The 23629-nt window shown below is 37.1% G+C and overlaps 1 protein-coding gene across 6 annotated transcripts in view; it reads right to left on the reverse strand.

Annotated features, from left to right (window-relative positions):
* Window positions 1–23629, reverse strand: part of Ankrd28 (ankyrin repeat domain 28) — a 150190-nt gene that overhangs the window by 22365 nt on the left and 104196 nt on the right. For 4 of the 6 annotated variants that reach the window (XM_040747752.1, XM_040747753.1, XM_040747750.1 and 1 more), the window contains 12 exons: window positions 23294–23436; window positions 22422–22460; window positions 21323–21535; window positions 14795–14873; window positions 13094–13208; window positions 11778–11860; window positions 10160–10223; window positions 8706–8774; window positions 5993–6133; window positions 2459–2570; window positions 897–923; window positions 497–571 (listed from right to left, as the gene is read on the reverse strand). In XM_040747752.1, coding sequence (XP_040603686.1) covers window positions 497–571; window positions 897–923; window positions 2459–2570; window positions 5993–6133; window positions 8706–8774; window positions 10160–10223; window positions 11778–11860; window positions 13094–13208; window positions 14795–14873; window positions 21323–21535; window positions 22422–22460; window positions 23294–23436 — 1160 coding nt within the window. Of the gene's footprint in view, window positions 1–496; window positions 572–896; window positions 924–2458; window positions 2571–5992; window positions 6134–8705; window positions 8775–10159; window positions 10224–11777; window positions 11861–13089; window positions 13209–14794; window positions 14874–21322; window positions 21536–22421; window positions 22461–23293; window positions 23437–23629 lie in introns of those variants that run through there. The other 2 variants (XM_040747751.1, XM_040747755.1) reach the window with 2 other exon arrangements.

Consider the following 23629-nt stretch of genomic DNA (forward strand, 5'->3'; position numbering starts at 1 on the left):
TTTTCTAACCTCTTTGTTTTAGTGACTGCTATGAAGAGTAATCTGAAAATGAATGGGAAATTATAGAGCATGTACCTAAATCCTATAACAATGAGCAAGTAAAACAGCATTAACTCTATAATTAGCCAGCACCCATGGTCACGAGCAAGCCAACAATTGATGAAATTTACAGAAATTGTGTGGTTTATATAATCTGCTTAACAAATTACAGTTCTTCTATTAGGTCAGCACATTTTAAATTCATGTTAAAGTCAGATTCTCTCACTTAAAAGCAGGGTTTGAGGGAGCCAAGGACCACCACTTAAAGGAAAGCGATTAGCAGATAACCAAGAGTGCACTAAAGAACTTTCTGGGTTAAACAAGTTCTTAAAGTTTTAATTCCATGATAATTACTATACCAATTAAGTATCTAGGGTACTAGTTTGAGTCAACACAAGTAAATACTAGAGATCTGTAGTGAAACAACTATCAAATTGACTATGAAGGCAGTACTTACAGCCAAATGTAAAGGGCTTATTGTTGCTCTATTATCTGAGTCACTCAGCATGTCTGTTCCCGAGGTTTCCATTAACTGAAAAGAGGTGTTTACAAATGTTAGAAATGACACTTTTAAATACACCAGAGCAGTTATCCCTCCCACCCCTCACCTCATCTTTAGTGTCGGTAACTCAGCAAGTGCACAGGACAGGAAAATCACGAAAGTATGTAAGAATCACCGATTACCAGGCATTTGGGGAAACATTCTTCCATCAGGTAAAAACTTCCCCTTCCTGAACATCTGTTCTTACCACTTTGGTCTCAGGGATATGATGTAAAAACATGCCTAACTCTAGTTTTAGTGAGAATAAAGAAATACACTATTTTGAATGTTGGGGGGGGTGTCAATGAATACTTACAACATCCAAAGGAGTTTCACTTGCAATCTGAAATAAAATTTTACGAAGTTACTCATGTATATTAATATATTTGACATCTTTATTGATATAGAGCTTTGTAGTTTCTGTTTTAAATCCATGATTTCTCTACCTCCAGAAAAGAAGTCTTTTTCTTTAATTTTTTTAAAATTTTTATTTATGATGTATAAAGTATTCCTCCTGCACATATGGCTGCAGGCCTGAAGAGGTCACCAGATCTTGACAGACGGTTGTAAGCCAATGTGTGGTTGCTGGGAATTGAACTCAGGATCTCTGGAAGAGCAGTCAGTGGTCTTAACCTCTGAGTCATCTCTCCAGTTCAGAAAAGATGTCTTTTACAAAGGTCAGTAGACAACACATCTAGATACAAAGCCTAAAATTTTATTCTAAAGATGCATAGTAACCCATGAGATTAAGGGTTATTTTTATAGTAGCACACTAAATGACCTTCTTATATACCTTTTTTGAGTTTTATTTCCTACTGAAGGGAAGCAATGCTTAATGTACATGTCTATAAATGAAGCTTTAGCCTGAACATGATGCCACACAGAAGTGGATTTTAACTCATCCCTTCCTTTCCAGTTTGGCAAAATAGGGCTCTGAATCACAGTTAAAATGTAAGCTTTCTTTGTAGAAGCAGATTACCCTTTATCGAGAAGAACTGGGAAATAAAAGGATCTTACGGAGTTCTCTAAACATATGAGGGAAATATAACTATCTTGGGCTTTTATTTTTTTCTTCAAGTAAGATGTGGTTACAACTTAAAAAATGTATGGAAAATATTTATTTAAAGGGGTAGAAATAAATACAATAGACACAGACACTAAATGATGCGAGGATTTGGAAGCTGCTAGTGTATAGCTTAGTTGGTAGTGTGTTCATATGAATTGAATCCCCAGTAACACATAAACTAGTGTAATGCTGCATCCTCAGGCGTCAGAAGTGGAGGCTCAGAAGCTCAAGGTCATCCTCAGGTACACAGCTGGCTTGAGGTCAGCCTTTCTACGTGTGACTGTCTCAAGAAACAATGATTTTTAGGAGCCTTCTTCAGAGATTTATCTGTTTTTTGTTTGTTTGTTTGTTTCTGAAGCACTGTCTCACCATGTTGTTCTAGACCCAAGACAGTGTCCGTCCTTCCTTCCTTCCTTCCTTCCTTCCTTCCTTCCTTCCTTCCTTCCTTCCTTCCTTCCTTCCTTCCTCAGCTTCCATAACAGACTGCAGGGATGCACCACTGTGCTTGACTCCCCCACCATTTAGACAACATCTCACTGTAGCTCAGAACTTGCAATAGTAACCTCTCAAGGACTAGGATTATAGGTATTTCCTACCACATTGGGGTTAGTGATTTAATTTTTTTCCCTTTTTCAAAAAGAAAGTAGAGAATGAGAGATACCTTACTTAAGCAACTATGAATTTAAGATGTACATGGATTATGAAAATGTTAAAGAACAAAAGTAAATGTTTCCTGGATCATTTAGTCTTATTTTAGTGATGTCCAAACTAAAACTCACATCAGTCCTGTCATGAGAATTCAGAACTCTTACCAGCTGAAGACACAGACGGTGACCATATGCGGCCGAGTAATGAACTGCATTATACCCTTGCTTGTCCCGGATCCCGGGATTTGCATCGTTTCTTAGCAAGTATTCCAGGCACCTATACACAATAGCAGCAACAACATGAAAATTCAAAATTTTACATTTAAATACTTTATTATAAAAAATATTGCAAAAAAAATCACATGCTAAAATTAATCGGACCTAAAGAAATACTATGAAACTCAAAACACTTTCCTATGCTGTGGAATTCCCTTTGCACTGTGTGGACACATGTCACTATGATTGGTTTCCTAAAGAAGCTGTATGGCCTAATCTCAGAATAAGAATAGGCAGGAGAACCAGACTAAGAATTCTGGAAAGGAGGGGGAGAGTCTTGAGGAATTTCAAGGGGACGCCACCAGATGCAGAACAAACAGGATGGAAATATGTAAATGAAGTAAATGAGCCTGGGGCAGTCCATAGATCAACAGAAACGGGTTAATTTAAGGTATAGAGCTTGAGCTATTGGTCAAGCACCTGTAACTGACAGTAAGTCTCTGTGTAGTTATTAGGGGAATGGCTGGCAGGACAGAAACCTACACTACACAGTAATAATAACCATTTGGTGAAAGCTGGAGCTTCATGCTGGACTTTATACTTTTAGTACTGAATATATTTTTGAAACTTACTGCCTACATTTTGTTTATTTACTTGTTTGGGATGGGAACTCTGTAGATGTGGCAGTCCTGGAACTCTCTACATAGACCAGGCTAGTCTGAACTTAGAGATCTTCCTGTCTCTGCCTCCTACCTCACCTGGCCTTTCCACCTATATTTTAAACAAATAACTAAATACTGGTAATTGTTCTCTTCTTGTCATTAAAATTTTATATGCGTTATTACATAATGTAAGTATTATATCCAAGATATAATTGCTTGTGTTCTTTGTTAATTTTGTCAGGCTTTTAACATAAAAGGGCTTGTTTACTTAACTATTTGGGAAGAAGTCTAAATGATCACCAGTTTCATACAATAGGGCTATTATATGTGTTAGATACATTAGGTAGTAAGTCTCTGGTCTTTACTACCATTTTCTTAATTTGGTCTAAATTTCTAAACCTAAAAACCTAATTTTGTTTCAAAAGTGCAGGCTAAATTAATATATAAAATTCTATGTAACTATAATACTAATGCTTTTGTGTTTGATAAATCTTCAAGATACAAGGCTTTTAACAACATAAAACTCACAAAAGTTTACCAACCTGATATTTTCCAAACTACAGCTGGTTTTGTAAGCTGTTAAGCCATACACAACAAATTTGTAAACTATTATTTATTAACATTATAAAGGAACATGTTTCTGATAATTCAAACAGTGCTCTGTTAGGACTAAAATTGGTCTTGCTAAAAGCTGGGCATTGGTGGCGCATGCCTTTAATCTCAGCACTCGGGAGGCAGAGGCAGGAGGATCTTTGTGAGTTCGAGGCCAGCCTGATCTACAGAGCGAGTTCCAGGACAGCCTCCAAAAACAATACAGAGAAACCCTGTCTTGAAAAACCAACAACAACAAACAAACAAACCCCAAACAAACAAAAAAAATGTGGCTACAAAGGGTCTCTGAGTACTCTTTTTGAGTACTGACTGAATACAACCTCACTCCCTCCTGTGTATGTGTACGAGTGTGTGAGTGTGTGTGTGTGTGTGTGCGCGCGCGCGCGTAGGAGATGTTATTTACTCATTCAGATAATAAGAGTCAATATACACTCATAAGATAGCCAGAATCAGGTTGTAGTTCTTGATACCTTAGCTCTGTAGTTTTAAAAAGTATTTTTAATTATGTGTGTCTATGTGTAGGTAATGCACACTCTGATGCTAACCCTTATTTTTTCCCAATTTATGTATACATACACAAGTCTTGTGCAGGAGTGCACACACATGTGTATACAGTGACCAGAGGAAGACACTTTGCTCTTGTCTGCCTTATTCCTTTGATCTCTCACTGAATCTGGAGCTTACTATTGTTCAGCTAGGCTGCTGGCCAGCAAGCTCTATTGATCCACCTGTCTCTGCCCTCCACCCCCAGTGCTGGTTATTGGTGTATGTAGCCATGTCTAACTTTTTACCTCAGTGCTAGGGATCCTAACTCAGGCTCTCATGCTTGCATAGAAAGCATTCTTCCCTACAAGCCCATTTCCCCAGCTTCTAACCCTAACCCTCAATTCCCTTTTAGGCTGAATGGTCTAAAACCTTTAGGTCTCTCAGGAATTACTTCCAGAACTTTTATACATTATAATACTCCCAATAGTGGCAAATAGCATCCTTTTAAGCCAGAATTGTCTGGTAATCTGAGTTAAATTGTCTGGTTCCCAAGTAAAAGGAAAATAGGCTCCTAAAAATTTTCTTGACATATATATGTACACTGTGGCATGTGTGTCCATTATCTACATATACATCATAATACACATTCACAATAATAATAACAAAAAAGTTTTGTGTGTATACACACGTGTGTGGTTGTGCATGTCACAGGAGGTATGTGGGAGTCAGAAGACACCCTTGGGTATCAGACCTCACTTGTACTATTGAGATAGGTTTCTTGTGGTTTGTGACTATGTACCTCAGTCTAGCTGGCTAGGGAACTCCTGGGATTCTTCAGTATCTGATTCCCATTCACAAGGTACAAGTGTTAGAATTTCACATGTCTACTACTAATCTGAATCTACATAGGTTGAGTCCTCAATCTTGTGAGGTCATGTACTTCATTTACTGAATCATCTCCCCAGCCTGAATTACATGCATTTTTAAAAAGGATAAAAAAGTGAAAAAACAACAGATAGACTTTTATGTTAAATGTAACTTCCCAGAGGTTTTTTTAAAGCATCTTTCCCTAGGCATCATTATTCTTTCTAACATGTTTACTCTTTGCTGACTCAGACACGTGGAGAACACTGGAAACACTGAAGATCTAACTTGCTGTCTTTAGTGAGTTTATTCGTCTAATAAGAAAAGTATTATACTGAAGCACTACGAGTGGATGTAGTGATGGGACATCTTACACCAGTTTACACGTCATTTAGTCTTTTCTTCCCACTCATCACTCTTGACCAATGTTTACCTGCCTTGCTATCTAGTAGCATCTATTTAAGCAATATATACCTATACTACAGGTCAATCTCAACATTCTGGAGGCAGAGGCAGGCAGATCTCTGAGTTTGAGGCCAGCCTGGTCTACAGAGGGAGTTCCAGGTTGGCCAGATTGGCCAGCACTGCACAGAAAAACCCTGTAATGAAACAAACAAAAAACCAAAAAACAAAACACTTTTGTAAGAAGAATTAGAAAAGACCATCTTCTATCAGATCTTTCAAGTAAAGGCCAGATGCGTGGGAGATAGGATTTAATAATAACTATGAAATGGCTTTATAAACTATAGATGCAGGGAATGATAAAAATATAAAAGGAGATATAGATGTGCAGGGAAACAATCCCCATATAAAGATGCCACTGTACAGAACCCTCTTCTCCTAACCTCATGGTACTTACTTGCCATCTGTGTCTGCCGTCGCTGCATAGTGCAGGGGTGTACAGCCTCTTTCATCAAGGTCATTCACACTCGCTCCTGATCCCACAAGAGCAAACAGGCACTGGTAATTGCAATTGGCAGCAGCATAGTGCAGTGGAGATCTTTTGTGAACAAATTAATACAGGAAATATAAAAGGCAGGAACATACATTTGTAAACATAAACATAGCTGACCCTTGTTCCACACATTCAGTTACAGAACAGTCCTAAGTCAACCAGAACCTTCATATTCTATTTAGAAACCTAAAAACTTTGATAAAAGTATATGCCTTAAACTAACCAAAATGCCCCACAGTCCATGTCTCGAGTAATATAAGCAAAGAGGAAAACCACAGAGGCACACGGGAGTGGTCATTATCCACACCACACGGGCCTCAGCAGTAATACCATACTGAAGCATAAACTAGACAGTCTTACAGACTAACTTCCTATTCAGAAGAGCTAATGTACTGGTTTAATCTCTAAAGACTCAATAATCATAGCTAATTTCTCTCTCATTATGAAACATAAGAGAAACTATTTCAGGATGATAAAATGAAGATGATTCTATGGTTTCATTAAATGAAAAACAAAAAATATGGTAAGTTCAGTTCAGAGTTCCTTATAGTGTATTTTCCCCGTCTAATACATTTATCAGGAAAATGATAGCAAAACATTATTTTGTCTTATTGGATAATATTATAGTGTTTTTTGTTTATTAGTTTGAGACAGGGTCTCACTATGTAGCTGTGGATAGAACTCTCACAGATCTACCTCCCCAATGCTAGAATTAAAGGCATGTGCCATGATGCCCAGCTATTACAGGGATTTTTAAAATGTAGTTAACCCTGGAAAGACAACGCTTTTAAACTCATATTAGAATATGCTTCAAAAACCCTCTTTTCTTATTTGTTGCATGGAATGCGCAAATTACTACAAATAAAAATTAGCTTTAAATTTATTTTGTTGGCCATTTGTTCCTTCTATTTGTACATTTATGAGCTTAGTCTATTCTTCAAAGTATTAAGGGTTAAACAGCATTTAGTTTTCCTCTATTCATTTCTTCCTACCATGCACAATCCTTTACTTTCCATCTGCATTGGTACTACCATATGCATCAATACACACGCACACATTTCCTGCTGATTTATACCCTTCCTAAAACACAGTCTTACATAGTTTTTACCTGCTGACACATAGTGCTTATATTGTCACCTACATCTTTCAAACAAATTCAAACTTCATAATTCCTTCCTGAATGGTTTTAATGTACTTTGTATGTCTAATCATACTATAAGTAGGAATGGAAGGTAATAGAAGCTTCAAGTGCAATTACTACAAATGCTAGTGACAATAAGGCTAGATAGACAATGGGATTTTTATCCTTCTACAGCTGACTTCCTGTAGACTGGGTTATATGGATATGTATGAGAGAATGAGGGGAAAAAACCCACAGATTTGTTTCCGATTTTTCCTTTTTAGTAGTGGGAAGTAGGTATGGGAAGTAGGAACTTTCACAAAAGAATGACTTGGAAAAATCCGAGGAGGAGGAATTTTTTGGATTTCTCTGTATTGCTTTGGAGGTTGTCCTGGAACTCGTTCTATACACCAGGCTGGCCTTGAACTCACAGAGATCCGCCTGCCTTTGCCTCTGATTGCTGGGATTAAAGGCTTGTGCCACGAATGCCCACCTTTTTTTTTTTTTCTCCCCCTTTTGGTTCTTCAAGGCAGGGTTTCCTGTGTAGCTTTGGAGGCTGTCCTGGAACTTGTACTGTAGATCAGGCTGGCCTTGAACTCACAGAGATCCACCTGCCTCTACTAGGAATTTTTTGAAGGCACTTGGGTACAATGGAGTTTTTTTTTTTTAATGTATGTTAGAAACAAACTTGCTTCACATGTCAATCCCAGCTCCCTCTCCCTCCCCTCCTCCCCCGCCCTACAATGGAGTTTTAAATTTCTATACCTTAATTATGGGAAAAGGACAATTAGTATCAAGAAGGGTAAAGATGGAGCTGGAGAGATGGCTCAGCAGTTAAGAGCACTGGCTGCTCTTCCAGAGGACCTGGGTTCAATGCTCAGCCCTCACATGATGAGATCACAATGTTCTGTAACTCTCCAGTTCCAGGGGATTTGATGTTTCTCTTTTGACCTCCATGAGAGTATAAGCAGGCAAAACACCTACAAACATAAATAAATTCTAGCTGGACAGTGGTGGCCGCTCACCTTTAATCCCAGCACTCGGGAGGCAGAGGCAGGCAGATCTCTGTGAGTTTGAAGCCAGCCTGGTCTACAAAGCTGATTCCAGGACAGACCCAAGAAAACAAAACAAAAAAACCAAATAAATCCTAAAGAAAAAAAAGAGGGGGATGGTGGGTGGGCAGAGGTAGCTAGGACTATCGGAGGAACCCAATGGAAAGATGGGCTGAGAAGAGACACTTAGAACCACTGACTTTAGCTGACTGGTGGCACTCGTGTGCTCTTCTCCTTGTGGCAAGGCCAGGGTCATATCCAACCCTGTGCATTGGGGAAGATAAGCCCCGGCCCCAGCTCTACTCCAGACTCCACAAATCATGATTCCATCAAATGATGATGTGTGACACATGAAGCTAAATTTCAGAAGACAGCTAAAGGTCAAGCAAGCCATTAAGTAAGCAAATTTCACCTAGCTTTAAAGAGGAACTGTATTATAGGTTACCTCCCAAATTTATCCTTCTTGTTGAAGTCTGCACCCGTATTCAGCAGAAGGTTTAGGCACTCCAAATTTCTAGTCAGGAAAAAAAAGTTTGAAAGTATAATTATCAGTGCTTTTATAATAAAAATGGTAGGCTTAAATAAGCATAAATGCATATTTTTAAAGGAGAATTACATGTTTTAAAATAGTCAATTAAGGCTGGGCGTTGGTGGCGCACGCCTTTAATCCCAGCACTCGGGAGGCAGAGGCAGGCGGATCTCTGTGAGTTCGAGGCCAGGCTGGACCGACAGCCTCCAAAACAGAGAAACCCTGTCTTGTAAAACCAAAAAAAAAAAAAAAAAAAAAAAACCTCAATTCAAATTAACTAAAACAACAACAAAAAAATTCCTTTACCTTTAAAACACATAGTAAGTCAATTTCTTCCACCGTCTCCTATATTATCACTATTAATTCAGAATGAACCTTAGTTAAAATTGTAGGACATGCTCCCATGCTTATTATAACTTAGTTTTTATAAACCTGAACAACTTTGTATATTATAATGAAAACCGTGCCTGCTGCCTTCTGTGAGCAAGTAACACACAGAGTAGGTTTTAACTGAAATGACTTAGAAGAACAAGGGAGTGAGTTGCATGTACTCTCAATTCCTCTCTATAACTTAAGACTTGCTGGGTGACATTCTTGGTTCAGCACACTTGTTCTTTGAAATAACAGGGAAATATTAAGGAACTATCATTAGAAATAAAGTGCTCACAAAATGTCCCTTTTGATAAGTCATAAATTAAATGACTTAACACAAATACAAGTTATCAGAAGCATTAAGGTAACAATGTTTTCAGAGACTAGGAGTTCTGGTCACTAGATAGAACTAACTGACTGGCTTTCCCTCTAGTGCTTCTTAAAACTTAATCCAAACAAGGAGGGTGTTGTGTGCCTATATTACCAGCACTTCAGAGGCAGAGGCTGGAGACTTAAGTGTTAAGCCAGCCTTGGTTACATAGAAACACACACAGACACACCCCCCAAAACTAAAACAATATAAATAAAATTTAGTCTAAAATGTCCTAACCAAAACATTTCTTCTTCTGAGCCAAGATACAAGTATATCATCAAGTTTTTTTCCTCTGAAGATACAATTATTTACAGCAGAGTACATAGTACTATTTAGAACACTCACAATACTTTCAATATTTTGAATGTTCCCATACTTCATAAACATTTTTGTTTAAGGATTATTTTCTCTTATAAAAAGTTAACATTCCTTTTGTAGGTTTGCTCTTTCCTATTTAATGCTTATGATGTAGTTGAAAGAAGGGGGGGGAGGTTTGCTACCCTGGACTGTCTTTTGTTAAACTCCAGCTATGTTCTCTCTGGAATGAACCCAGGCGTTCTTGGGATACTAAGTGTGTATTCTAACCCTGACTTCCATGAAAGAAATAGGAATAGTATTAACATACCCTCCAGCTGCAGCTGCATGCAGACAGGTCCTGCCAAAATCATCTGGGGTATCTATGTCAAACCCTGTAAGAATGAATATGTTCCTTCTCTTATATATTATAGATGTATTACTTTGCATTAAGATAGTATTATCAAAAAATAATATCACATTGTTCTTTTCAACCCCAAGCAAACCTATATATTCTTATTAAGTACAAAAAGAATAAAAAACACTAGCAGTGCACAGTATTACAAATAATTTCACTAAAAAGGTCTAGCAACTTTACAAGTACTGTATTGCTTGTTTGAAAGGCTATGCGAGGAGTGATGGCTCACATCTTTCATCTCATAGACCCCAGCGGCACAGAAGACTATGGCAGGAGATCCCTTGAGTCTTGGCTAGCCTTGGCAACATGGTATAAAACCTGCCACAAGTAAGCAAGCAGGAAAGCAAAACCACCCTAATGTCTAAAAGGCTATAAGGTGCAATGGGGATAATAGGCAACAAGAAAAAGAAATGAGTAACAGACACAAACAGAAGCCTTCCGATCATGAAGTGCACTAGGCCAGATGATCATGAAGTGTAGAAGGCCAGTCATAAAAGACTTTGTTAGGTAATTTTATACAGATTGAACGAGTGGTGACTAAACATTATGGCATTTCTTTTATAGGAATTAAAGATTCCACAAAGGATGCAATTTATAGTTATATACCCACATGAACATATTAAAAATACTGAACTGTATACATTAAATAAGTCAATTTATAAGTGTACAGCATACAGATATCTCAAAGCATTTTAGCCAGGCATAATAGCTCACATACATCCATCATCTGAGCACATGGGAAGCAGAAACAGTACAATTGCAAGTTCAAGGTCAGTCTGGGTTTTAGATTTTCCACTCATCATCTCCCTCCCTTCCAAAATCGCACATGTACTTCATTCCATGTGGTTATTATTAATACTGGGGAGAGATTTTCATATTCCTTTTCATGCAAAGTGGGAGTCGACAGTTTCATATGAATACTTATTGATACAGACTTAAATAAAACAACCACAACAAGTTACTCACATAAAAATGTATTATGAACACACCAACAACCCCCCCACACCTCAGAAGAGTATCCGTTTCACTCTATAATATTTTCACCAAAACCGCATTAATTTATTTCAGTAATCATGAGTATTAATATTTAACTTTCTTATATGCTGAGACATACAAAGTAATTTAAAAACATTTAAATGCTACATAGTCAATAATTCATTGCAATGAATAATGATCATAGTTTGCAGTAATACTGACAAGAATTCATGCCAACTATAGCTATAGCATTTTAAGCTATGTATTAATAATTTCATGAGCCTATAAGATATTAGGACTTTTAACTCTCAAAATAAAGACTGAAACCAATGAAATAAGGTAACTCAGGTAGTCTGCTTGTAGGACAGGTTAACAAGACCACCATCACTGGACAGAAGCTGCTGCCTAGACACTTGACATCCCATGTCACCAACTAGTAATTCTAAGAGCAAAGCATTTCCCGGAGCTGACAACTGTGACAGGGGAGAGCGAGCGAGGGAGGAGGGCAAGGGGGGAGGTGTGAGCAGGCACGGGCCAGTCTGTGAGGTCCACTTACCCGAAGAAAGAAGTTTCCTGCAGCAGTCCGAAAAACCACTTAAGGCTGCCAAATGGAGCGGGAACATTCCATGTATACCACGCCTTAGATTAATAGGACAGAAAGTTCATTAAACACACAAAAATATAATAATACAAATATAAAACATTACTTAAGTAAAAATTAGTTGAATAGAAATCTCTTAATGCTTTGGAGAAAAATCTGGCCAGTCATCGAAAAGTGCTAACCTAACTATCCAGCTGTATTTTTCCAAAGCTTGTCTTTCTAACCTCAGACTACCACCGGCTTAGACTCACTGTCTGCTTTATCTTTGGGTTTTCTGAGACAGGGCTTCTGTGTATAGCCCTGGCTGTCCTCGAACTCACAAAGATCTGCCTCTGCCTCCCTAACGCTAGGGATTAAAGGTGTGCACCATCACCACCCAGCACGACTCACTGTGTATTTGAGGTCTATATTCTAAATGCTGAATGCTCAGCAGCACCTTCAGTTTATATCTTTGACCCCTTTCTCCCTAACCAAAATGTTTCTAGGTATTTACTTGCTCAGGGAGCAAGCTTCTTCGCTATCTCACCTCACCTTTTAAAACTATTTCTGCAAGGTGCTGTGCTCAAGAATGCTCATCCCAGTCATTTTGTAATGGCAAAAGTTTGAAAGCAACTTGATTATAAATAAGGACAATATTGTATGTATTTGTATGCGGTAAAATTAAATCCCCTAAAATACAATAACTTATCATTTATGAGTATATAAAAGTTTACAATTTGTTCATTAGTGACATTCAGGAATTAGAAACACCAATTTGGTTATGGTCTTGACTTTCACAGAATATATACAAAATAATTGATATTTTAAAATTCATAAGGTAACTTTAATATGGGGTTGAGGATGCAGGGGCCCCTTTGTATCAGCAACTAGGGAGTCCCTGGACTCTGCACAGCACAGTCTGAAACCACTGTCTACAGATGGTCCAAGAAATGCATTAGTGTGTACAATTTTTGTAACTTCTAGACTGAAATCAAAGGGATCATAAAAGTTAAATTTCTTATCAAAACAGTGTATTATTTATGCTGTAGAAAAAAGGAACAGAAATATAAAGACATGACAAACTGGCTAATCAAACAAAATTATACATAAAACATATGAAATCTACCAGTGTCAAAAAAAAAGGTAAGAAAAAAAGCAAGCAAACATGTCAATTACTACAATGTTGGAAGATAAAACCCACACTCCCACTGGAAATCTCTAGAAACCTTCAGTGCACTTGCTTCTGTGCCTACCAGAGAACAACCACCACCTCTAAGTAAAGTACTACTTACTTTGCTGTGTCAGCACCACTCGTAATAAGAGTGTTGATTAGCAGTTCATGGCCATACCGGGCTGCTATATGCAAAGGGGTGTTTCCATTTTTATCTTCACAGTCAATTACAGCTCCTAGGATAAAGGACATAGTGTCAGGTTATATACATACTGGCCAATACTGTAAAATGTAATGTAATATAGAATGCTGTTTAAGCATAAACTAATGGATGTTGCAATTCTAACTAATTTCATTCACAGCACATTGATTGGAGTTATCAATTTCATATTTAAAACAGATTTTTGAATTGAGCATAGGATTTAAACATTTTAAACTAATAGAAGCGTTCTACAGTGCAATGTGTCTAAAGACTACTAGGCAAAAGACACCGATTTAGAGCAGCACTTTACAGCAATCCTGTGCTTCATGAAGTTGACTGCTCAGACACAGTGCTTTACAAATCTTTGGATAATGAATTTATTATTATTTTCCCCTTGCAGAGCTCTATCAACAAAAAGCTAGCAAAGGGGTTCTTTGGGAGATGGTTCAGTGAGTAAAATGCCTGCTACTAAACACGAGGAACAGAGCTCATGTAAAGTTGGGTTGGGAGTGCCCATCTGTGTAAGTCAAATGCCCAAATGATGAGTTAGGAGGTGGGAATGAAAGAATTCCCAGAAGCCAGTGGGCCATCAGTCTGCTGCTAACATCGAGAACTATGTTAAACAAGGTAGAAGGAAAGGACGAACATCTGAGGCTGCCCTGACCCTCACATGTACACCATAGCATGTGTACGCCTTCTTTCACACTCTCTGTCATGTGCACCCACCATATGTACCCACAGACGGTTTTGTTTTTCAATGCCAACAAGGGGCTGGAGAGATGGCTCATTGGTTAACAGCACAGGATATCCTTGCAGAAGACCTAGACTCACTTCCCAGCACTGACACCCAAGTCTACAACAGTCTGTAACTTGAGTCCAGGGAGTCTGATGCCCTCTCTGGTCATCAGGTGCATCACATGCACGCGGAGCACTGACATACATTCATGTACATAAAATAAAATCAATGAAATCTTAAAAAGAACAAAATCTTTAATAAAAAATTATATATTAAGGACTATTAACAAACAGTCCTTTAGAACATGGTCTGAGAAATACAGATTTACATTAATAGCCGTAAAAATTATTCTATTTAAAAGTTTAATTTACCTAGTAATAATTCAAACGCAAAAGAATAAAGTTCAGAAAGTAAACTAAAACACTAAAGAATTCATTCCAAAGCACTCATACAGGGAAAAATGAAAAATTCAATAAAGTGCATATTAATACATATTACATATAGAAAGGCAGTTTCACAATTACCAATATTGAGGGGTAAAAGGTCAACACTAACGGCTATAGAAATAAAATTCACAGCTGAGCCAAGTGGTGTATGTGGTGAAGGTCATGAATTCAAGGCAAGCAAAAGCTACACAGGGAGACTCTTCCCTTCCTATCTACTCTAAAGAGAAGAAATGAAATTAACAATTCGGAAGAATAGAAATAACTGAATGATATGTATTTGTGGTATTTTATCCTCTGCCGATTTTCAAGAGATTTGAAATAAAATCTTAATAGTATACACACTGCTATGGCGATTCCACAGTGCCATGCACTTAGATTTGGTTTAAAAAAAAAAACTACATTGAAGAAATAAAAGAAACAAACAGAAATACTTTTTACCACTCTGGATAATGGTTTGTGATCTGGAGAATCTACCATGGAGAGCAGTCATGTGTAGTGGGGTTTTCCCATCTTTACTCTGAAATAATGAGACAACAACAAAATGGTTAATTACTATGTTTTGCCAGATTATGCATTCCTCAATTTTATTTTAGATATCTTCTTACATAAATTTTATAAAGATTACTCAAGAATCAAGTCTTCCAGAGGTAAGTCAGCTTTCTAAAGTATAAACTGGCTTCTTATTTCTTAGCATGTATAACAAATACACACACACACACACACACACACACACACACACGCACACGCACACAATTCCCCATGCTTACTATTTATACAAATCCCGTATGGCATTGTAAAACATAATCTTAACATTCCTATTCTACAGGTAGGAAAATTAAAACATAGGGTATTTAATGATTCAACCAAGGGCACCATATTCTCAGGTGGTACAGTCATGATGTGCCTCCCAACGCTAACATTCAAAGTCTCACCTTGCACCAATGCTTCATTTAATGAAACCCAGAAACCTCCCATCTGTAGTCACTGTAAGTCATTTAAAAAGACCGTTGTCTTCATTTGTTTATAATTACTTGCAATCAATATTGTTAGCTATTTTCTTGAATTGTTTAAGATAATCAGACTGGCTGGCTGTACATTTCTATAGTTCAGAAGAAATTCCAAATGTGAAAAACAATGTCTGACTGACAGGATGTTATTTTCTTTCTAGTTAAATGATATCTTTATCTCTAAAATCTTTGTGGTGGGTTAAATTATACAGAGAAAAGAAACTGTCTTGCTCTCCTAATCCTTCAGCATATCTTTTATATATGTAATATAACAAATGTTCCAAGTTTGTACTAATCTTGCTGCTGTCTTTCATATATGTAATGTAACAAATGTTCCAAGTTTGTACTAATCTTCCTGCTGTATGGACAGAAATAGTTATCAAGGTCTTTGATTCTATTATTTGCTACCTAGTTTTAGGACAGGGTTATACTATGTCACCTAAATTTCACTACATATCCAAGAATGGCTTTGAGCGTGTGATCTTCCTGAGTGCTAGACTACAGGGATGCACTACCATGCCCAGTTTGTTCTTTTATTTTATGATTTTTTTTGAAGCATAAACCATCTAGTAACCCCGAGGATTTTCTAATACTCTGGAGGTAATGGAAGAAAGGATGAGAAAGCTTGCATGCATGCCTGCAGACTCCAGAACCACAGCAATGTCAGGCAATGAATCTCAGCTCAGATTGTTGAGACAAGAATTTGGACAAGTTGTCTAACTTTCTTGAGCCTTTACTTCTTCAACTGAAAATGAGGATAATATTATCTAGACCTTATAGGTCTGTTACACGCTCTAAATATAACAACCTCTGTAAGCCACTTACATAGCATACTTGTTTTATTTGGTATTTTATTCCTTTAACTAGGAGGGGAAATAAAAGCACAAAGATATTTAACAAAAGCATTCTAGTTTCATGTTTCCTAAAATGTTCACTAAGTGGCAAATTCCAACTCAGTGTTAATATTTTACAATCCATTTCTTTTGTAGACACAAAGCATAGCAAATAAAAATGTATAATGAAAACAGGATTCATAATACAGTGAAATTTGAAAGATATGACTTCAGTTAACATTTAAGATTTTAAAACATATTTTAGGTGTAAGTTTGAAATAGTTCATATATGCCTGTCACTTAATCCTCACAGCCTTATGAGATAGAGTATTATTTTAGGCCAGTGAGATGGCCTACTTGGAAAAATAACTTGCTGCCTAGTGTGATGACTTAGGTTTGATCTCTGGACACACATACTGGAAGGAGAGAACCCAAACCTGCAAGTTGTTCTCCAACCTTCACATTCATGTACACACACATACACACTTTAAGTATATAAAATAAAGAAATGTATAAAAATGTATATAAAAATATACTACTATTTCTGTTTTATAAGTGAGGAAACATACAGCCTGAGATTAAAGAAATTTCACTTTGTCTTCTAGCTAGTAAGAGATGGCCCTCTAAAAGTCTATAGAGAACATTAATTAGGATGTTCTTACTTTCTTCATACTGATCATAGAAGGTATTCTAAATATACAAAGGAAGAAGAGAATAAAATTACCAGTTGAAAAATATACCTTAACACTAGTAGGAGAGTACATTTATTTTTCTTTGAATTAGAGAAAAAAAGGAAATTATTTTTAACCATCTAAAATCATATTAGGATCAAGCTAGGAGTTAATATTTTTTACATTTTAATGTATTACTTATTTTTTGCATATATGCATGTGTCACGTGCAAATGTGGAGGCCAAAGGACAACCTGCAGGAGTTGGTTCTCTTCTTCCATTATGTGGGTTCCAGAGATCAAACTTAAGTTGTTTGCCTTGGCACTAAGTGCCCGGATTTGCTGCGCCTTCTTGCCAGCAAATAAATAAATATCACCAACATTCTGGGAGTTGTTATCAGCACCCAGTAATACAACAAAAGCCATACATTTTATAGTAGTTTTAGGCTTAAATGTTAGTGTGATATATTTTTTAAGACAGGGTCTCTTTACATAATGCTGTTTGTCCTGGAACTCACTAAGTAGACTGGGCTGGCCTTGAACTCACAGAGATCTGCCTGCCTCTGCCTCCTGAGTTGCTGGGATTGCAGTCCAGCTGAAAAATTTATTCTTAAGGATAAACAGAACATGTGGTCTTGTACACAATCCCAGCACTCAAGAGGTTGAATAGGGAGAACACTGAGGGCATGCTAGGGTATGTAGTAAGAAAGTGTCTCAAAATAAAGACAGTCAGGCAATGAGGCTATACTCACCTATAAATGATCCTTGCAATTAATGATGTAGATGCAAGGCCAACCTCAGCATATAGCAAGTTAAAGGTCTTTCTGGGCTACATGAGAGCCTGTCTCCATAAACAGGGAGGGAAATTGCCTTAGTTAGGGTTACTACTGCTGTGCTAAAGCACCATGCCCAAAACTTGGGAGGAAATAGTTTGTTTATTTATTTAGTTTACATTTTCACAGCACGGTTCATCATTGAAGGAAGTCAAGGCAAGATCCTAGAAGCCGGAGCTGATGTAGAAGCCATGGATGGATGCTACTTAGGGGCTTGCTTCCCTGGCTTGTTCAGCCTGCTTTCTTATAGAACCCAGGACCTCCAGCCCAGGTATGGCACCACACACAGTGGGCTGGGCTCCCCCATCAATCACTAATTAAGAAAATGCCTTACAGCTGGATCTCATGGAGGCATTTTCTCAAGTGAGGTTCCCTCTTTTCATATAACAGCAGCCAGTACAGAAAGAAGAGAAGGGAAGGGAGGGACAGAGGACGTAAGAGTAAAACAGCACATGGGAAAAGCTGTGTGTGTATGCAACCAAAACAATCAATGTAGTCAGGCTCATGCTAAGAAAAATTATAAAAACCAGACAATTATGTTTTAAAGCTCATTTAATTCTACTGCTCTCGTAAAATCCAATGTTTAGAAAGTGAATTATTATAAATTCATATTTCAATTTCTGTATTTTCAAGTTAAGGCCAGAAACAACAACATAGACAGAAGGGTAGGAAGAATAGCAGTAGCAGGGAGGGAGTAAACGATCAGTAAAATGGTTTTCCTAACAGGCCAAATGTTAAGGACTTGACTCCTTAGTCAATAAATACTGACTCAACAAATATAAGAAATATAAGGCATTGAGAATTAATATTCCTGTTGGTTGAAAACCTAGCGCTATCAACAATCTTTGTACAGGTTCAGAGCAAAGTGCAACTTCTGACAACACAAGAAAACACAAGAAACATATGTCAATGTAATTCAGTAACTAATATAATTCAGACAACTATTATATATCATTAGGCAAATTTTATATTTAGTGTAGGCTTCAAATATACTTAATCACTAAAATGTACCCTTTGCCAACAAAAAAAAATCACCATTTAATATATAAAATACTGAGTTTTATAGATTATTTAGGATGTAGGTCCAGTTTTGACCATTTTTATAAGTAAAATCTCTTAGAGAACAGATTCTCAATCTAAATTTCAAAGAAAAAGAAACAACTAATCGTAAGTACTAGAGACAACTACAAAGATACTTTTATGAACCAAGGGACTAATTATTATCAAACTGCATGAAATATCATGTCTAAACATAAGAGTATTAATGACATTTTCAAAAATCCAATTTTGTCCTTTAAATATAGCTGCACATAACTGAGATGTTTATAATAATTAATGGTATAAATAAGCCTTCAATATTTCCATGAAACACGTAAGGTGATACAAATTAATTTTAGATATTTTACCACACACACATATCACAGAGACTTTTTAAAAAATTAGATTTACACAGAGAAACTCTGTCTTGGAAAAAACAAAAAACAAAACTAGATTTTATCTTTGCCTCTGAGGTCCATTCAGATAAACTAAAAGATTTTCTCTTTAGGAGGAAAAAAGCAATTCCTACAACACAAATTTTTCTGGCTTGGGTTAAAAATTCAAGTTAAAATGATCAACTGGCACGGTGGTGAATGCCTTTAAACTCGGCACTCCCAAGACAGAGGCAGGAGTGTCTGAAGAGTTCAGGCCAGCCTGGTCTACACAGACCGTTCTAGGTCAGTCAATGAAAACCTGCAAAATGTCATCAACACATTTTAGTTACATACATATACGAATGCAAACACACATATACATGCATGCTTTGTTTTTAATTCAGACAGGGTATTACTGTATACCCCAGGGTGGCCTCAAAATCACCATCTTCCTGTCTTAGCTCCCAAGTGTTAGGATTACAGTATGTGCCATTATGCTTATCTTCAAATGTATACACTTTGTACGTGTATGTGTGCAAAGGAATATGAGTGTGCATGCACCTGGAAGCCAAAAGACCAGCATCGGGCTGTTCTTCAAGAGCCACCCACTTTGTTTTTAAGAGAGGGTTTATCATTGACCTCGAGTCCTCAGGCCTGCTAGGCAAGTCACTTTATATAAAATTGTAAGATAATTTGAATTTTTTTTTTTTTTTTGGTTTTACGAGACAGGGTTTCTCTGTTTTGGAGGCTGTCGGTCCAGCCTGGCCTCGAACTCACAGAGATCCGCCTGCCTCTGCCTCCCAAGTGCTGGGATTAAAGGCGTGCGCCACCAACGCCTGGCTGGTAATTTGAAATTTAAAAGAACTTTAAAAAGACAACCTAGCCCAAAGCATAACAGAAAATCTTGATACTTTTTGGTCTTCCTTAAGTATGAAGCAAATAAATTTGTCCCTCAGTTGAGAAAGAAAACAATGAACCAACGCTGCTAGACTTAATTCTATTTCACGTTTCTAATGTAGGATAGTGTTCTCGAGTTAGGCAAGGCAGTGCTCTTCTACATCCACGTTCAAAAGGAGTTGAAATTCTCTGCCAACATTTTTTGTAAGCTTCCATGGTTCTACTAATCCTACATGATTCAAATTTGATTGACTTAGGGTTCTTCCTAACACAAGATGGGGATTGTCAAGTACCCTGAATGATAAACTGATGAATACAGGCGCAAACAGTAAAACACCTTTTAACAATATAAAGTGAGTGTGTACTGTGAAACATCAACTCTTGAAGTCTTAGTTATCTGTGTTTCACATAGAATTACGTAGTGAAAATACATTTTGACTCCAGAATTTTAACATATTTCTAAAATGCTTACTCCTGAAAGCAATTATGAACAAAAAGCCAAGTGACTATTCTTTATGTATAAAAGACAGATAATGTTTCTATGATAACACTATGAAAATTTTTATAACAGAAATTTCAGAAAAGAGAACAATTTCAAAATAGTATTGTAGCATGGATATCCATATACATATATGGATTCCACCATCAACATTTTACTCCATGTTTTTATCACATTACCATACAAGTACTTGATGCTTTAGAGTTAGTCACAGGTTTATTTCACATTGTGACAATCAGGATGTATCATTCATAACTCAACACCTACAGTTTCCCTTATAACACAAAGTTTACACATAACAAAGTGTACTGTCTAAAGAGCCCCTGTGTTTCCACAGGTGATTATCTACATTATGCAAGACCTGCCAAGTACTAAACAGCACCATTACCCTGTAAGGTCTCCTCATGCCCCTTGCCCAGGAGAGTCTTCCTTCCCATGGGCAACAACTGATCTGTTATTTTCCCCCTGACTATAAAAATAAATTCTGGAACTCCACATAAGCAGAATTCCATCTGTTCTAGAATCTTGCATAGAAGAAAATATAATAAATTCTTTCTCTGTTAGAGGTTTATTTAGCCATGTTCTTTGGCAGGGTTGGAGATGGTGGCTCACTGTGTAGCTCTGTGGGCCTCAACTCAGAGATCCGCCTGCTTCTGCCTCCAGAGAGCTGGATTAAAGTGTGCACCACCATTTCTGGCCTTATCCATGTTTTTAAGTTTACCAACAGGTCATTGTAACTCTGAGTAGTCTGTGTTATGAATATTATTTTAGACAGTTAACTAAGCACTGACAGCACGGATTCTAACTGTTTCATACCTTCATATTGACGTCAGCCCCATTGCCAACCAGGAGTTCTAAACACAGTGCTCCATGTGTTGACGCAGCAGCAAAGTGCAGAGGAGTGAACCCTTTTTCATTCTTCTGATTTACATTAGCACCACAGTCTATGAGCTCGTTCACAACAACATCTTGTCCATTGTAACAGGCCACATGAAGAGGTGTGTTTCCATAGGCATTTGGTTCATTCATCTATAGGGAAAAAATGTGACTCTTAATACTTCTTCCAGTATAAGCTATTTTAAATCTTTAGTTATAGAAAAAGGAATAAATACCAAGATGAAGTTTATGACGTTAAGGTTCTTTTATAATAATAAATATAAAAATAAGCAATTTAGTGTTAAATGGGTTACATACATTTAGAGCATGTGCTTTACAATACAATGTTAAATTCCTCCACAAGAGTTATTTAAGAAAATAAAAAAATGAATTTTCAAAAGTCTTTGAGTTAAGGGATATTTATTATAAATGGTAAGCCAAAACAAGGATGTCTCATTCATCAATTTCAGAGATATTTTAAGGCCATTATGCAAATTGGTTGAAAAAGAGCTACAGGACCTTTTGCACAAAATGAAACTTTTAGCCATCTTGTACTTTTCAGGATCCCACTCAACAATATGTCTGGATGTTTTGCAACTTCTAATTCTCACATTTCCACTTTCTCCCTTCCTTGTTTTCCAGTACAGTCTTTCTCACAGTCATCAACCAACTAATGTAGCTCTATCGTCCTGTCGTGTCTTATCTAACAACAATCACATACTTCTGACAGCTTTTACAACTAACTAACTTGACTGTCTCCCTCTCTTTGCATTCTCCTTTCTTCTTGTTCACGGATTTGAAAAATCACTAAGTTTGATCCACATGCCGCCGCGGTAAGAGTAAATAACACTAGGGCAGGGATTATGTCATGTACCGTAACCCAAGCACTTGAAAGATGAGACTGGAAGATTTCAAATTTGAAGTCAACTTGGGCTCTACAGTGAGACTATTCCCAAAACCAAAAGAGTTAATATAATAAAAGAAGGAGTAAAAGATGTGTATTTAAAAAATAGCATATAAAAGCTCCATGTATTCTTACCCAGGGATCCAATATATACCGAGAGAACAGTATTCCTTCCTAATCAAAAGGAATGGTATTATTATATAGTGTTTACAGTACTCATATGTACATTTGGTTAATAAGTACTTTGTCTTCCTCCACTGCTTTTGTCAGTATCTCATAATGTGATCTGCTATAGTCACTTAAATAAATTTAGAAAACCGACAATAACACAACTGCCTAGTCAACACATTTCTGATCTGCTGGTTCCCAGAGACCTGGAAGAAACACAGCTACAGGATCTGAAATGTGATGGAAAAGAAAAACTTTGGGCACACCACTCATCTTTGAATGGGTTTTAACGCTATATATTTTTCACTAATTACCTATTGTATTGGCTAGTTTTATGTCAACTAGACACATCTGTGTCATATAAGAAGAAGGAACCTCAACTGACAAAATGTCTCCATAAGATCAGGCTGCAGACAAACCTATAGGGCATTTTCTTATTTAATGATGGATGTGGAGGGCCCAGGCCACTGTGGGCGATGCCATTCCTAGGTGGTGGTCCTGGGTGCTATAGAAAGAGAACTGAGCAAGTTGTAAGCAGTAAGTAGCACCCTCCATATTCCAGCCCTGACTCCCTTCAGTGATGAATGGTGATGTGGAAGCATAAACCACATAAACCCTTTCTTCCCCAACTTGCTTTGGTCACAGGGTTTCATCCCACCCAATAGTAACCCTAACTAAGACACATATGCTGGTCATATCACAATACTAGCTAATTAAATGGTTCGAAAAATTTGGTAAAAAGACAAAGATATTATTGCTATCTTTCAAACCTAAGTTCTGACAATATGGTAAAAAACAGAACAATACTTTAATTTATACTGTTCAATCTAAACACCTACATCAACTCCAAGATCTAGAAGGTACTTGACTACACTGATCATTCCACTAGAGGCTGCTGCATGAAGAGGTGTATAAGACTTTTTATCCTTGCATGTAACTTCGGCTCCATGAGAGACAAGCAATTTCACTACTTCAATGTGACCTGAAAAGACAAACAAACCCAAACAGATCAGTTCATAGAAATTACTAAATAGATCCTGAATTCCTTTTAACAAATGTAAGCAGCACATTAAGTTTATAATACATGATGACTAATTCACGCTGTAATTCAAGGCAGGAATGAAAAAAATCTAAGAATTCAGAATAATTTTGAAAATGTAGGTAGAAAGAACTAA

The sequence above is a fragment of the Mesocricetus auratus genome, unplaced genomic scaffold (assembly GCF_017639785.1).
Source record: "Mesocricetus auratus isolate SY011 unplaced genomic scaffold, BCM_Maur_2.0 Super-Scaffold_100006, whole genome shotgun sequence".
NCBI classification, from domain to species: domain Eukaryota; kingdom Metazoa; phylum Chordata; class Mammalia; order Rodentia; family Cricetidae; genus Mesocricetus; species Mesocricetus auratus.